The 17,382-nt window shown below is 42.0% G+C and overlaps 1 protein-coding gene across 1 annotated transcript in view; it reads left to right on the forward strand.

Moving 5' to 3' along the window:
• The first annotated feature begins 3,459 nt into the window (after nucleotides 1-3,459).
• Nucleotides 3,460-17,382, forward strand: part of LOC130028784 (cell cycle control protein 50C-like) — a 29,489-nt gene continuing 15,566 nt past the window's right edge. Inside the window, exons 1-2 of the mRNA XM_056119632.1 lie at nucleotides 3,460-3,639; nucleotides 5,859-5,969. Of these exons, the coding sequence (XP_055975607.1) occupies nucleotides 3,460-3,639; nucleotides 5,859-5,969 (291 nt within the window). The remainder of the gene's footprint in view (nucleotides 3,640-5,858; nucleotides 5,970-17,382) is intronic.

Consider the following 17,382-nt stretch of genomic DNA (forward strand, 5'->3'; position numbering starts at 1 on the left):
CAGAGACCAAACCCAGCTATCCCATATTCACCCTAGTACAGGAGTCACATACCTTAGGGAAATTAGGCCTCTACTCAAATAAGAAAACGCACCGTTAGTGATATATAAAATTCTGTATTTGAATATTATAAACTTTCAAGTGAGTTGAGAGTCTAGCAAATCATGTTCCAGCAAATCACTTTTACACATAAGCAACTTCATTTGAGGCCACACACAGGAACTGAAAGATCCATAGTTTCATTCTCCAGGACCCTGACATGCTCAGCAACCCAGAGGATAAAGAAAAGCCATGGAGCAATAGTACAGCAGGTAGGGCGTTTGCCTTGCACGCAGCCAACCCAGGTTCGATTGCGGGCATCCCATATGGTCCCCTGAGCACCACCAGGAGTAACTCCTGAGTACAGAGCCAGGAGTAACCCCTGTGCATCTCTGGGTGTAACCCAAAAAGCCAAAAACAATAAGAAAAGAAAAGCCATGCAGAATGAAAATTCATCTACTCTATAGCTAATTTAGCGATATTGTTCTCATCTCTTTAATCCTAAAATCTGAGCCAATTTTTTGGCCACTGGTAAGGGAAATGAAATGCATCGCGTGCCTTCCTACTACAAGCACTTCTTAATATCTTGTAGATTAATCTGGAAGAAATTATCAAGCATGACTTTGTAAGAAGACACATTGGTAGTTTGAGGCATGTATACTGTGATCATAATACAAACCAATCTACCAAGCCCCAATTTACATGCCAAAACCGAAAAAACAAAACCATTATAGGTATTAGGTATGTTTGAGTGTAATTTACACATGTAACCACACCTGATTTGCGTTAGTATTTGGGACACAATGGTTAATAATAATAATGGTTAATAAAAGGCGATGAAATAGAAGCAAATGCATATATACAAAATATCTGGAGATGACTGTGGGCATTTAACAAGAAATGAAAGCAAGGGAATGACCATTCTGTAAAATTTCTTATGATAACATAATGCAATTATTGTTGCCAAAATTTTATTTTGGGTGGACGGGGGGGGGGGGAGGGAAGGGGGGGAGGTGCAAAGAAGTTGAACAACACCAAGCAGTCAAGGCATGCAGCCCATCCTGGCTTTCCATATGGCCCCTGAACTCCACCAGGTGTCACTCTGAGCACTGGAGGAAAAAAAAACATGCTAGAACTACAACTATCTTTAACTATCTTTTCTCTTTAATTTCTTATTTTGAAAGAATGTCATCATTTTTTTTTAAGTTGTAGTTCAGTGGTTGACCACACATGCTCTTGCTGCAAGATGGCTTGGGTTCAGTGCTTGGCATCACATGTCCCTGAACAGCGGCAGAAACAACTCCCCAACATGACTAAGAGTAGTCCTTGAGTGCCACAGGATGTGGACCCTCCAAAACTATTAATAACAATAATTAAGGAGATTTTTTTAAGTTGTAAAAATAATAGAGATTTCCACATCTGCTTTTTCCAGTGACCCTGAATGTTACCATCTTACATAAGCATAGTACAGTTATCTCGACTTCAGAAATCAGCTTTGATTGAGACAAAATAGTTAGCCAAATTACTAATTTTCTTTAAAATTCACCAGTCTTTTCACTGATGCCCATTTTTCTGTCCAGGATCCAATGTTGCAGAAAAGTATCGTATCTGTTTTATTTCCTTGAAGCAATGACAGTTCCTCAGGCCTTTCTTGCTCTTCATCATCTTGACTTTGAAGAGTACTATCAGGTATTTTTATAGACTGTTACTCCATTTGAGTTTGTCTATTGTTTTCTTATGATTTGATTGAGGCCTAATCAGTTGAAAGCCTGACTACAACCAAGGAGTGGATAGTCTCTCTCCTCCCCCACCCAGTAAGAGAATTTTGCCTTCCAACTGAAACAGCCTTTCCTGCTGATGGCCTTTCCAGTTCTAAAGCAGTTTTTGATCGTCCTATTTAGACTAGGAAATCAACTCTAGATTTGGGTCTTGCCTACCTCTTCTAAATCACGTGAGCCAAGTCTTTGAGATAATACGCAGTTCAGGATTTTGGTTACTTTGGTTTTTCTTTTTAAAAAGAAATAACTGCTTGTGATTTGTAGCTGTAATGATCCTTTTGGTAAGGGTTAGCTAGGTGATTGAAGTCTCCTCAATATTAATGTAACTAGATTGCAAACATACCTGATGTTTTGTAGACCAACTCTGCTCATGTAATTTAATTTCATAAGATATTACTGCTTTTTAAACCCCAAGCTCCTGACCACATTTGTCTAATAAAGTAAATAGTGGATGTGAAAGAGAAGCACTCACTGTCATCTTCTGAAACAGTCTGGTTCCAACAGCCATTGGAGTCACCACCTCCAAGCCAGATTCAAATGGTATTCTGAAGAGTTCCCACTGGTGCTATGATTTTTTTTTCCAACCTTGCAAGTATTGGGTTTGAAACCAGTACAAGCAGTATTTTACATTTTACATTTTTCAAACTAAGTATGTTTGCCAAGTCATGACCATCTTTAATATAAAAACAGTCTAGTGTGACTTGCTTTCTTAATTTTCACCAAAATAATTAAAAAAAAAAAAAGGAAGGGAAAGATTAGCAACACACATGCTGGGCGGGGGGGGGGGGGGGGGGGAGGAGGGCGCTAATCCTAACTTTATATCTTAGAACAGTCTTAGAGAAGAGAAAGTAACTATTAACTGCCTAGTGAAAATTGTTAGTGGACTTAGAATAAATGGGAAAATCTAAAACCAAACCAATAATAATACCATGCTCCAGTGTTGAACATGTTATTGATCTTCTCCTTTCTTTTGCATCATATAGGTTATTCCAAAGCACATGTTTGGGGGAAAAGTTAGAAAAGATGTTTTTAATATGTTTTTTAGTATGTATTTCTTAAAGATGGCTTATTATAAATTGCTGAGATTAGACATCTGTGGTTTTCAACTGTTGACTTCTCTCTTAACTTCTCTCTTCATGATTACAAAGAACATTTAACTTTAATCTGAGAACATTTTTCCAATTTACTTTATATTCATCCGGTGAACAGTCAGTTATTTTTCAAACTGGCAGACTTGGGGTTTATTCTTTTTTTTTCTAATGTTGACCTCTAAGTACTTGGGCAAGTTCTTAAAGATAAATCCATTACCCCTTTCAGGAAGGTCTCACCTCGCACTAATCACTACATCCCAGAAAAAAAGCTGGTTGTAATGCTTCCTAATGTTACCGTGTGTCATTTTACACAGACCCTGCTGTGGTCTGGTCTTTTTAGGCAAGACATGTGGCACAAGTAGACTTAGCAGTGGCTAAGTCTGGTTAAGTGACTATTCTAGGACTGTAACTGTACTAACTTAAAACTAACTTAACTGTAACTACAAAGGAAGGTTTGCATTACTTCCTAGTTTAATATTATCATTTTATGGTATTACTATTTGTAGTATTATAAATGTCTCAAAAGTATATCTGAGTCACCTACAGAACCAGTATGAAGATAACCCAGTCCAAATTGCCAGACAACACTGCCTTTAAACAGCAGCAATTGCCTGCCTTCCGGATACACTACTCAGCCAAGAGACTTCTCCTCTCCTTTTATGCTGTCGGGATATTCTGCACTTGCATGGGCATCATCCTTATATTGTCTGCGAAGGGCATCACAGAAATAGAGGTTTGTCACATTTGACATTGTAATGTGATTTTTATAAGAGTTTCAGCTTTGGGACTGACTTGGTCACATTTGAAAACAACCCTGCAAGAGGAAACCAAATTTTATCCTTTTTTTTTTTTTTAAAGCTAGTGGAGACAATGCCTTTTAGCTAGATGGACAAAGCCTTGATGTTTTCACCAATGAAACTGTTTTCCCTATACCCTCGTGAAGACTAACTTTCTCAACTGAGTCAGCTCAGCCATATTTGTTTATTGGGGCCTGCCAAAATTAGATGCTTGTTATGTTGGCAGAAGACTAAGCAAAGAATTGAGAGGCTGGACAAAAAAAGATGAGGCTAAATGAATGCTAGATACCAATGAATCATATCAATAAAGCAAATGAGGTGGGCCAGAAAGATAGCTCAATGGGCTGAGCATCTGAGCATGTACTTGGTGTGGGAGAGGCCTGGTATCACATGCCCCGCTCCCACAAGTTCCTGGAACTTGGGTGTGGCCCAAACCTTTGGCCCAAAGAAAGAAACTGATAAAGAATGAGGACTAAAGATACCTACTTTCAGGGATGCCCCACCTTCAAGCCGTGTGTTTTACATGTGGCAGATCCAGGTTTGATGTCTGACACTCTATGTGGTCACCTGACAGGAGTGATCCCTGAGTGCAGAACCAGGAGTAAGCCCTGATCACCACTGGGTGGGTGTGCCCCACCCCACACCCCCCCAAAAAAAATACAACCTGCACAAGATAATAGTTTATCATGCACATAATTCCAATACCACACCCACCACCAGATCCGTACCCCCTTCCTCTCTCAATGACCCTATGTGGTATATAAATGTAATTGTATATGAGGGGGGGTGCCTTTCCTAGCTCACTTTCAGCAAAGATGATAATATTTTTTAAACAGCCAGCTAGATTTGGCCTGTAGACCAAACTGTGTGAACTTCTACTGTAGACAACTAATTAGGAAAGTTTTCCGCTATTGTCTAACTATTTCATGTGTTTTATCATTTAAGTTCATACTCTGTTATAATGAAAAATTTATCCTAAATGCTTGGTATGTCTATTTCGGGGTTTTTTTTAATGTTAATTTTTTTCAGTGGTGTTAATTGAGATACTGTGGTTTACAAATTGTTTGTTCATGATAGAGTTATTTCAGGCAGATGATGTTCCAACACCAGTACACCACCAGCATCCCTTTGCTGCCTGGTTCCTCCTGCCCTTTCATAAGCTAATTATCCCTAAAAAGTGTGGAGGGGGGCTGGAGTGATAGCACAGCAGGTAGGGCATTTGCCTTGCATGCAGCCAACTGAGGTTCAATTCCCTGCATCCCATATGGTCTCCCTAACACCACTAGGAGGAATTCCTAAGTGCAGAGCCAGGAGTAACCCCTAAGCATCACTGGTGTGACCCAGAAAGCCAAAAAAAAAAAAAGCGAAGAGGGGGAAAAAAACAGAAATTGCAACAATACCCCATAACAACCCTAGGAATCTGAGTGCAGTGCTCCTTAAAGCAGAGGAAACTGCACAGACTCCAGGCCTGTACCCTGCTTCTGACTGGCACCCCTCCCTTTCTTTCTGTTCTAATTGCATTTTCCTATAACTGGTTCTCTCAGCTAAAGCTCACAGGATTTGTCCATTTGGGATACACTCCTTTTTCATTTTTTAAGAGTTTACTTTGCCATTATAAACAGAATTTGACTGATAAGAAACAGACTGCAACAGCATTTTAAAATGAGAACTATTTCATGTATGTCAATAGCTCTGCATTTCAGGAACACTTCCTATGTGGTTTTAATCTCCGGACACAGAAGAATTTGCTGGCATAAGAATTGGTCATACAATAAAAGCAGTGAAATGACTTCTCCATAAAGCTGACTGGACTCAGGCTGTGAGCCCAGATCTCCTGATTCATGAGCTAATACCTTCCTGCAACACCTCCTCATTGATGAAAGTCAATGGCTTCATCACAACAGGTTACATAAATATGCCATCAAAATAACGACTTCCTGGTCAGCAGTACAATGCTGCCAGGTTCAAATGGAAAGACCAAGCAAGCCCACGACCCTAAGTGTCTGCAGACACACTCATGCTGAACAAAGACTGCAGTTATTCATGTCCTTGCAGATATGTGCGGGGTCCAGACAGCTTGAAGACTCGGGACTTGTATGTGATGATACGTTCTCATGTAACTTTATAATGACTCCTTGTTCTTTCTGACTAACAGGTTAATTACACAGAGAAATGTGCAAATTGTGCGACCTTGCGGGAAAATGCCCGTAATTTCGAGATAGAATGCCACTGCTCAATCCCCTTTTCCCTTCCCAAGGCAATGAAGGTAAGTGGAATTCAAGCACTTTCAATGAGCTATTTGACATTGGACACGAAGAGCATGATTTCCAGCAAAAGCTTTTAGAATGTAAAAATACAAAACATGAACCAGGGTAAGGGCAATGGATCTCAAAGTGTTGAGCATTTAACCAATTCTCCCCTACCACCACCACCACCCCACACACACCTCTTTTTCTTTCAGAATTTTATTCTTTGTTTTCAATTTCCAGTTTCTTGCCCTATCAAAATTTATAGCATAATTCTTCTTTTTTTTTTTTGTAAATTTTTATTAGTGAAACACCATGAGGTACAGTTGTAGACTTACAATTTTTTGTGCTTGGGTTTCAGTTATACAATAATTGAGTACCCATCCCTCCACCAGTGCCCATTCTCCACCTCAAGTGCAGTGCTCCCAGTATCCCTCCCACTCCCCCCCCACAAAGCCCGCCGCCATCGGGACCCCGGCCTGGGATGGGGTATAGCATAATTCTTAACATCAAGCAGATTTTATTCCAAGTAAGAGTATGACAGGGGGTTGTAGATGGCATTGAACCTAATCACTCACTTGATAGTGAGAAAATGAGTGTGCTGAGAGATGAAATTACTCGGCCAAGGTAACGTAGCAGTGTCAGGAGGGAGGTTCACACATCTGGTGGAACCCTCCTTGAGTCTCTCCCTCCAAGTCATTCTGTATGTGCAGTTGCCTAATTCTTTTTTTTTTAATTTTTAAAAAATTTTTATTAGTGAGACACCATGAGGTACAGTTGTAGATTTACAAATTTTGTGCTTGGGTTTCAATTATACAATGATCAAATACCCATCCCTCCACCAGTGCCCATTTCCCACCACCACAGATCCCAGTATCCCTCCCACCCGCCATTCCCCCTATCCCACCCTGCCTCTGTGGCAGGGTATTCCCTTTTGTTCTCTCTCTCCTTTTGGGTGTTGTGGTTTGCAAAACAGGCATTGAGTGGCAATCATGTTTGGTCTATAGTCTACTTTCAGCATGCTTCTCCCACCCTGGGAGGATCCTCCCAACACCCTTTATTTGGTGCTCCCTTCTCTGTCTGAGCTCACTTTCCCCTAGCATGTGTGGCTGGCCTCCAAGCCATGGAGCAAAATTCCTGGTACCAATCTCGGCCATTCTTGGGTGTTAGTCTCCTATTTTGTTACTTTATGTTCCCCAGATGAATGCAATCTTTCTATGTTTATCCTTCTCTTTCTGACTCATTTCGCTTAACATGATACTTTCCATGTAGTACCACTTATATGTGAATTTCACGACTTCATCTTTTCTAACCACATCTTTTTTTTTAATTTTTATTAGTGAGACACCATGAGGTACAGTTGTAGACTTACAAATTTTTGTGCTTGGGTTTCAATTATAAGGTGACTGATTCCTGGCCTAGGCTGTCAGACACTGTTCAAAATGCTTGAGAAACATTAAGAGAAATTTGTATTCTTGGGCTGATTAAAGTCTAAGTTAGTTCAGGCTCTCTGAGAAGCAGATGCCAAGATGGTTATCAGACATACAAAAGATTTATAGGGGGATTTGATGGCAGGGACAGCCTGTGAGAGAAAATGAAAGCCATGCAAGTCATGGCCTTGGAGCAAACCCGGCTGCCAGACCATGCCCTACGGGGTTCCTTGAAGTCGATCAGAGAGGCAACTTCTCAGGGTCTCCACAGTCTTACCTGAATCACGTGAAGAACTGACTTCTTTTAACACTCTCAGCCCTCTTTTGGACTCTGTGCTTCTTCCCCATCAGAAGACCCTCTGCTTCATCTCCCATTTCCCCTTCATACATGAATCTAACTACAGACATGCCCTCCCCTAAGTTTCTCATAGAGTTCATGCTTTGCCTGCAGGATGCCAGATTGGGTTCCAGGAGCCACATAGTCCCCTGAGAATCACTTGGAAACACCCCCCCCCCAGCACTGCCATATGTAGATTCCCAAAACAGTGAACAACAACAATGCTATGGAGGGCCTCGTGCTGAGTGCAGTGAGTCAGAAGGAAAAGGACAGACATAGAATGATTGCACTCATTTATGGGATATTAAAGGAACACAGTATGAGACTAATACCTAAGGATAGTAGAAACATGGGCCAGGAGGATTGGTCCATGGTTGGAAGCTGCCTCGAATGCTGGGGGGAGAAGGCAGTTGGAAGAGAGAAGGAACACTATGAGAGTTGGAAATTATCACTCTGGGTAAGAATGAGGTGCTGAAAGTAGGTAAAGGAACAAACATGGTAACATCTCCATACCTGTATTGCAAACCATAATGTCCCAAAGGGGAGAGAGACAGGCAGAGACAAGAGAGAGAGAGAGAGAGAGAGAGAGAGAGAGAGAGAGAGAAAAGAAAAGTGCCTGGGGGTGGGTGAGGGTGATAGGAGGGAAACTGGAAACATTGGTAGCGGGGAAATGTACACTGGTGGAAGGATGAGTGTTGTGACAGTGGATGACTGAAACCTGACCAAGAACATCTTTATAACGGTGTATCTCAAGGTAAAAAAAAGAAAAAAGAAAGAGAAAGAAGGAGGGAAGGAAGGAAAGGAAAGAAAGGAAGAAAGAAAGAAAGAAAGAAAGAAAGAAAGAAAGAAAGAAAGAAAGAAAGAAAGAAAGACCCATCACCAAACTCTTTCCCTCGCTCCCTTCTCATCCCAGCCTGTAGCATGGATACTGTACTCCATCCCTCTCTGAGCTGTCCTCCTACACTTCTTGTTCTCTTTTTTTTCTTTTTCTTTTTTTCTTTTTGGGTCACACCCGGTTATGCTCAGGAGTTACTCCTGGTTCATGCACTCAGGAATTACTCCTGGCGGTGCTCGGGGGAGCATATGGGATGCTGGGAATCGAACCTAGGTCAGCTGCATGCAAAGCAAACGCCCTACCCGCCGTGCTATTGCTCCAGCCCCCACACTTCTTGTTCTCTATATCACTCCAGTTCAACTCCCTACATATCTAGTAGCAGAGTAACCTCACTTCTTTTATATCCTTGGGTTTTCTTCCTTTCAGTCAACTGTTAAATGCAAAAGAAATTCCCAGTCCTGCCCATCACCTTCAGTGAGAGAGCAGCCCTTCAGATTGCTCTTCTGCCACCCAAGACCAAATGCTTCTCAACTTTAACTCCACAGAGGACATTGTACTTCTGCCAAACCAGCTGACTTTCTTTTCCATAAATGCCTCTCTCTCTCTCTCTCTCTCTCTCTCTCTCTTTCTCTCTCTCTCTCTCTCTCTCTCTCTCTCTCCTCTCTGTGCTTCTCTTCTTTGTCTTTCTTCCTTGTTCTCTTCCTCCTCCTCCTTCTTTTTTTTTTTTTGTCTTTGTTCTGTCAATTGGGGCTGGAGTGATAGCACAGCGGTAAGGCATTTGCCTTGCGCTCAGCCAGCCCGGCCAAGCCGGGTTCGATTCCTCCGCCCCTCTTGGAGAGCCTGGCAAGCTACTGAGACTACAGAGAGAGTATCTCGCCCGCACGGCAGAGCCTGGCAAGCTACCCGTGATGTGTTCAATATGCCAAATACAATAACAACAAATCTCAAAAAAAATGGAGACGTTACTGGGCCGGCTCGAGCAAATCCATGAACAACAGGAGGACAGCGTCCTGTCAATTATAAGATCTCACTTGTTTCAAAGCATTCCCTGAGCCTCCTTTCACTCATGTCCCCAACAAGAATTTACCTACCCATGTCTCTTGGGAGTGCTGTTTCCCTTTCTCTGACCCACAATCACTAGTATTGCATCTTATAGACTATTAGGATCTGGATTTGGCTGTACGTGCCACATCACTACTGTCCACCCACAGGCATCTGCACTGCAAACAGACCCCTCTTAAAGCAACTATCCATGCTCCAATCTGAATATCTCTTGTGCTTAGATATCATCTTTGTTTGCCTTTAAAAGGAATGAACTTAGAGCCAGGAATTTGGCTTAGCAGTTAATCACTTGCCTTGCTGTGTGAGGCCCTAACTTCCATCCCCAGACCCACAAAGATAGATAGAATTAACTCAACAGTTCTCTTCTCTTACATCACCAATTCTCTCTCCTGCATCATTCTTACCTTCACCAGCACATAAACCTATTGTTTTGTCTCTTAAAAACAAAAGCAGGAGCTGGAGGGAGAGAGACCACAGCAAGTAAAACACTTGTCTTGCATAGGGCCGACTTGGGTTCAATCCTCAACACCCAGCACAGACCCTGAGCCCAGTCAGGCGTGGTCCCTGAGTGCAGAGCTAGGAGTAATCCTGTCTACTGCCAATGTGCCCCCACCAACAAAGCAAAACAAATTTTTTTTTAATTTTCCCCATTTGCCCAATTCTTTCATTAGCAGGAAAACTCAGAAAAGTTGTCTGTCATGCTTATTTCTGATTCCTGTCTTCTCATTCTCTTGTAACCCACTCTAATCAGGTTTTTGTCTCCAAAAGTCAGTGAAATTGTGAGGTTATCCATGCTTCTGCAAATTACCAATGACTACAGAGAAACCCCGAAGTCCGTTCTTAGTGCTTGTCAAATCTCTGGGTGGAGATGCTCATTTCCCCTCCTCGACATTCCTTTTTCAGGATAATACAAGTATGCTTTCAAGAATAATACCATACTCCTGGGTTGCCTCTTAGCTTTCTGAATGCCTTTTCAGTTTCCTTGTTTTCTTCTGTTTCCTCCAAGCTCTTTATGTTGCCACCTAAAGGACTTTAGTCTTTTTCTCCTCTCTATATGCAACTCTCTATATATAACTTCCTCGAAAATGTTATCTATCTTCTGGCTTAAAGTGCCCTTTGATGCCAGCAGCTCTGATTTGTATCACTAGTTCAACTCTCTCTTCCACTATGCATACTTGTATTTCCAGCTTCCTTCAGCAAGGGGATATGTAATAAATATTTGAAGTTCAACCTTTCAAAATTGTACTCCCTATGTCTACTTCTCCCACTTTATTGAAACCCTCCGTCCCTCCAGAACAGAAACTGTTTTTCACTCTTGACTTTTCAATCTCAGTTTTCTTTTATTTCATATATATATATAATTGTATATATATAATTGTTATTATATATGATATTAGTGAAACATATATAATATTAGTGAAACTAATATTAATATTAGTGAAACACACCATGAGGTACAGTTGTAGACTTACAAATTTTTGTGCTTGGGTTTCTTTCAGTTATACAATGATCCAGTACCCATCCCTCCACCAGTGCCCATTCTCCGTCAGAGTGGCCGAGATTAGTACCAGGAGTTTTGCTCCATGGCTTGGAGGCCAGCCACACATTCTAGGGGAAAAGGGAGCTCAGATAGAGAAAGAAGCACCAAATAAAGGGTGTTGGGAGGATCCTCCCAGGATGGGAGAAGCATGCTGAAAGTAGACTATAGACCAAACATGATTGCCACTCAATGCCTGTTTTGCAAATCACAACACCCAAAAGGAGAGAGAGAACAAAAGGGAATACCCTGCCACAAGGCAGGGTGGGATGGGGGAGTGGGGGGTGGGAGGGTTACTGGGACCCGTGGTGGTGGGAAATGGGCACTGGTGGAGGGATGAGTGTTTGATCATTGTACAATTGAAACCCAAGCATAAAAATTTGTAAATCTCCAACTGTACCTCATGGTGTTTCACTAACAAAAATCTCAGTTTTTGATTACTTGCCTTCTTACCCCCTCGTGTCCAATCCTTCTTGTTGTTGGGCCTTCAGAAGACATCTAGAGTCTGCCCATTACTCTCCACCCGTGCTGCTACTGTTCCGTTCATACTACGTTCAACTCTTACTTGATTTTCTGCAGCAGTCTCCTACCTGCTTTTATCCATATCTCAACATAGCAGTTAGAGTAAACATTTTTTTTTAACTTGCAGGGGGACAAAGTTGGGCGACACCCAGCACTTCTCAGCAGGCTCTAGGGGCTCTGTGCTCAGGAGTAACCCCCGACAGTGGTCAGTGCTGGTGATCAAACCAGAGTTAGTTGAAGTGGCTGCATTCAAGGTGTCTTACCTCCTGTATTAAGTCTCCAGCTCTAGGAGTGAACTTTTAAAAATTTTTTATTTTGTTTGATCACTTGATCACTTGACTTCCCGTTAATCGTCAATTTGCTCGAGCAGGCGCCAGTAACGTCTCCATTTGTCCCTGTCGTGTGCTAGTGTAGCCCAATAACGTCTGTTCGCTCTAGGAACATGAAGAGCCTCAAACCGATCGTTCATGATCTTGATGAAGAAGTCTGACCATCTGGTAGGTGGGCAGCCACGCGGTCTTTTGACATATTTACTTATTTTGTTTAATGTTGAAAACAGTCACAACTATGATACAATTCTAGAGTTAAAACTGATTAGATGATAAAGCCCCACTATTAAAATCAATAGCACTCTAGCACTGTCACTGTCATCCCATTGTTCATCGATTTGCTCGAGTGGGCACTGGTAATATCTCCATTGGGAGACTTGTTGTTACTGTTTTTGGCATATCAAATATGCCACAGGGAGCTTAAAAGGCTCTACCATGTGGGCGGGATACTCTCGGTAGCTTGCCAGGCTCTCTGAGAGGGATGGAGGAATCGAACCCGGGTGGGCCCTGTGCAAGACAAACACCCTACCCACTGTGCTATCGCTCCCAATAAGTATAAAATTATTTTATGTTAAAATTGTTATATCTAATGATAAGGTTGGTTGCTAAGTCCTTGTCTAATAATTGTTAGGTTGCTTGTTACTAGTTGATCCTTTTGTGTTATTGTTTTTGTTTGTTGAATTAGTTGGGTTCTGTCCAATCTGGTTCCATCTAATCTGATTCCATCTAATCTAGTGTGCTCCTACTGGACTTTTAGTATTGAGGAATTAGGAGGAGTCCATGGTTCTGGGGTCCAGAGACTTCAGGATCTATAGTCTGGGCCAATGGGCTGAAAAATACACACATATATGTATATTTTTTATTGAATCACCATGAGTTACAAAGTCATTCATGATCGAGTTTCATGTCTACAATATTAGATACCAATCCCTTCACCAGTGTTCCCAGTTTCCCTCCTGGCCCCCAGCCAAAAAAAATGTTTAAGCTTTTTCCTTTTTCCTCTTCCCACTTTTAGGCACTGTGTTTTATAGTATTGCTACTGATAGGATTTTATGCACATCACTTTACCTCCTTTCAGTACCTAGTCCTAGTCCAGAGTGACCACTTCCCTCTACCACTGTTGCAGTTGTGCCTTCCTGGACTGTTCCCTCCCGCCCCAACCCAGTAGCAAGCTTCCTACTGAAGACCATTCTGCTCTTCATTTCTATTGCCTTTGGGCTTTATTTATTTCCCCCAGGGTGTTTCTTGATATTCTGCACATGGGTGAGACTATTCTTGTCTGTCTCTCTCCCTCCGATTCATATTGAAAGTAAGTTTTTAAAAGTGTATGAAGTGTATGTTATGCCATGTTATTCCTTTGCTCAAAAATCCCTACAGTCAAATCCCTTCCTCTTCTGCTAGTGAAAAAAAGCTGTTCTAAAAGGCCAGTATGATCTGATTGTTGTGTTTTGTTTTGGGGGCCACACCCAGCTGTGCTCAGGGCTTTTTCCTGCTCAGGGATCACTCCTTGAGGGCTCTGGGGACTGTTTGAGGTGTCGGGAATCAATCTGTGTGCAAGGCAAGTGCCCTGCCCATTGTACTCTCTCCAGCCCCTGAATTCTTATTACCTGACTTCTTCCTCCCCAACCTCCATTCTTTCCCCCACCTTCACAACCAGTCCAACCTCCTTGTACTCTTCATTTCCCCAAACAAGTCATCCTTTTTTTTTTTTTTTATTGAATCACTGTGGGAAAGGTTACATAGCTTTCAGGTTTAGGTCTCAGTCATGCAAATATCAAACACATTTCCCTTTACCAATACTTATTTTTTACCATGAAGAACCCCAATAAAACCCCACCCCCCACCCCTCCCAGTCCCTGTGGGGCAGATGAATTCTAGTTAACACTCTATCTGCTTTGATTAGATTCATTGTTTCAATAAAAGATTCACCACTATTATTTAGAGTTTACCGCCCCCCCCCCCCCGCAAATCAGACATGCTGAAAAAGCATTGTGAAGTGATTTGCTTTCTACAGCTGGGTTCAAGAATTAAATGTTGGTTTTGGATATCTGCTATTTTACTTATTGACCCTGGAAGTATTTCTACTGAAAGTCAGATAGTTAAGAAATTGGTTTCTGTGCACTGGAGACGTGGCCGTGCTGGAGAGCCGCTCGTGGGGGGCAACTGGTGGCCTCGGTAGGGCGTGAAGGGCGGAGCGAAACGCCCCCCTTCCCATGAGGTTTTAGTCGCCCCCACACGGCTCATACCTGCTGTCCACAAGGCTTCCATGCGGCCGCCATCTTTCTTTCCAGAGAGGAGAGGGCGAATGGGGCAACACCCTTTCCCCTCTGGACAGACATGATGGCCTGGATTAACGCATAGTCCGTTCACTTTTCTGCTCCAAGCTGCTGGGTTCTGCATTAAGTCCTTGTGTTTCTGGGGCTGTGGCCGTGCTCCAAACTTAACTCTGATTTTCAGGGAGAAACGTTTGGTGGTTTACTTCCCATGGATCACTTTGTATATAGAGAGATGTCGCGCGGCCGCATAAGCGGTCGCGTGGTTTTGAGGAAAATTCCTAGTTCCTGCATACTCGAGCTGTGCTTGTAGAGGCTTCTGGTCACCGGGGTTCCATCTGGGGGAGGCGGGATGCGGTACCTACCCCATCTGGGACTTCCCGATGATCTCGGCTCTTTTTGGAACCTGTTTTTTTTTTTCCTCCAGTAGCTGTGGATCGCCCCCTCCATGTGTCACAAGTCATCCTTTTGCCTTGCTCTTGTATCTTGACTTACTTGCCTACCTCCTTCAAGTGTTGACTCAATTCTCAATTCAAAATGCTTACACTGGGCCACCCCATGTCACAACACAACCTGCCTATCAACTCATTTCTGCACTCCTGATCCAAGTTAACTTGCTATAACTTTATTTCTTTCCATAGTACTTATTAGTTTCCATAATGCTATATAAGTTGTTTATCTGTCTTTGTTGTATTTCAATTGTCTTTAGCCATGTGTGACTTAAGGCAGGTGCCTAATCAAGGTTTACTGAATGAATACATATATCTTTGCTTCCTCTGTAATATAAGCACAGTATAGTTACATTACATGATAGATATGCAGAATATAGGCTGAAGTATTAAATAAATGGGGGAAATTACTGAAATATCTGACTTTATGTTTTAGGAAACTTCAGCTTTTTGATTCTGTTTCTTATTTCTCCCTTGATTACTAATGAAAAAGTTGGCATCAGAAATATCTTGAATACATCTTCTAGCTCTAATAATTTTTAAATAGCAGATATAAGTAGCATAGAAGTTACTGGATTGTTCTTGGCTTATAAGTGTAACCTATGTAAAATCAGCGGGGAAAGTTTTCTGTTATACAAATACAGTTATACTTTTATTTGAGGTCAAAATTCTAGTTTTCTACAACAAAGCCTTTATTTTTGCCTTTCTTCAACTTAATATTGTACTTTTGTAAGTTTTTTTTCTCTTTTAGTTGTTTTTTGAAGAGGAAGGGGAAGTAGGGTACTTAAATCAATATAAATATATTCTCTCACAGTCTGGAAGTCAGAAGTCTGAAACCTAGGTGCCAACAGAGGTGATTCATTCTTGGTGACTGAGAGAGCTTAAATTGTTAGAGAAAAATGTCCAGAAGATAAAACTCCAACAAGACTTCAATTCCTGTTTGTCTGTGCCCTTTGAAATCCCAAAAGCGAATGAAGTATTGAGATCTGCTAATGATCTCTTTCAGGCAAAAGTGTTATCTTAAAAATCTGACCAACTGAGATTCTGAGATCCTGGCCCTTGTATGCCTCCATCAAAAGGAACTTTTATTTCATCTCTCTCTCTCTCTTTCTCTCTCTCTCTCTCTCTCTCTCTCTCTCTCTCTCTCTCTCTGTTTTCAGCCTTCTTTAACCCTAGCTAATGACATGCACTAGGGAGTCTTTCTCAACTGGGAGCCCTATGACCAACTGTGGATTGGTGACCAATTGTCCCTGTGGACACAAGGAGTCATGCTGTGAGTTTAGGAGACCAACCAGTAGGATGGGGATGCAAAAGGAAGGAAACAAAGTTGGAAGGGGGCCAGGGTGAGAAAAATATTTGAGAAATGGGCTGAAGTGATAGTTCAATGGGTAAGGCATTTGTCCTGCTGACCCAGGTTTAATTCTTGGCATCCCATCTGGTCTCTCGAGCCCTGCCAGGAGTTATCCCAAGCACAGAGCCAGGAGTAACTTCTGAGCACTATCAGAAGTTGTTTTTGTTAGCCCACAAACAAAAAAAAAGTAAAACAAATAAAAGTAAACAAATTGAGAAATACTAGCTCTAGAAGTATTACTTAAACTTTTCAACACTCTTCCCAACTCTTCCAATAACCACAAAGTATTGATTTTGGAATTACAAATGCATTTTAGTAGGTTGATTTGCAAATACTAAATTGAAAAATAATGAGAATTGTGGGGCTGGAGTAAAAGCACAGTGGGTAGGGCGTTTGCCTTGCATGCAGCTGACCTGCTTTTGATTCCCAGCATCCCATATGGTCCCCCGAGCACTGCCAGGAGTAATTCCTGAGTGTATGAGCCAGAAGTAACCCCTGTGCATCACCGGTGTCAACCAAAAAGGAAAAAAAAATAATAATGAGAATAATGAGGATTGAAGCTAGGGCCCAAGTGATATTACAACAAGTAAGGCATTTGCCTTGTAGACAGCTGACCTAGGTCCAATCCCCAGCACCCCATATGGTCCCCTGAACCCCATTAGGGATGATCCCTGAGCACAGACCCAGGAGTAAGCCCTGAGCAAAGCTGAGTGTGGCCTCCCTCCCACCTCTTCCTCCTCCACATACACACGAAGAGGATTACAGGCCAGAGAGATAATACAGTGTTAAGACACTTACCTAGTTTCAAATCCCCAGCACCATTGTGGTCCCCAAGCATCATCAGGAGTGATCCCTGAGCACAGGAGTAAGCACTGAGCATTGCAGGGTATGCTCACCCCAGCCCCCAAAAAATCCAACCAAAATACTAGGGTAAACACCAGGGCCTTCAGCTTGCAATTAGCACTCATTACATGCATGCAAGGCCCAGATCCATATGAGACCCTGCCTTCCATATGTAATCCTGCACAAAGTGTCACTGAATTTAAAAGAAGAACCCCATAAAATGTTCTGTGCCTTGTGCCCCCAAGTAATCAAAATAAGATGATGCTCTCAGAGGCCTGTTATGCTGAATTTATGGCAAGAAATCATGAGAGGTTGTTCAAACACTGCCTATTAATATAAAACTAACAACAAAGTTAGATTTTCTTTTTAGTTCCCAGGAAAATGTATGGTAAATCTGCAGATTTCATGTCTTCTTTGTTCTGGGGAATAGCACTATAGCACTGTCCTCCCGTTGTTCATCGATTT

Source organism: Sorex fumeus, unplaced genomic scaffold (assembly GCF_029834395.1).
Source record: "Sorex fumeus unplaced genomic scaffold, SorFum_2.1 ptg000041l, whole genome shotgun sequence".
Classification (NCBI taxonomy): domain Eukaryota; kingdom Metazoa; phylum Chordata; class Mammalia; order Eulipotyphla; family Soricidae; genus Sorex; species Sorex fumeus.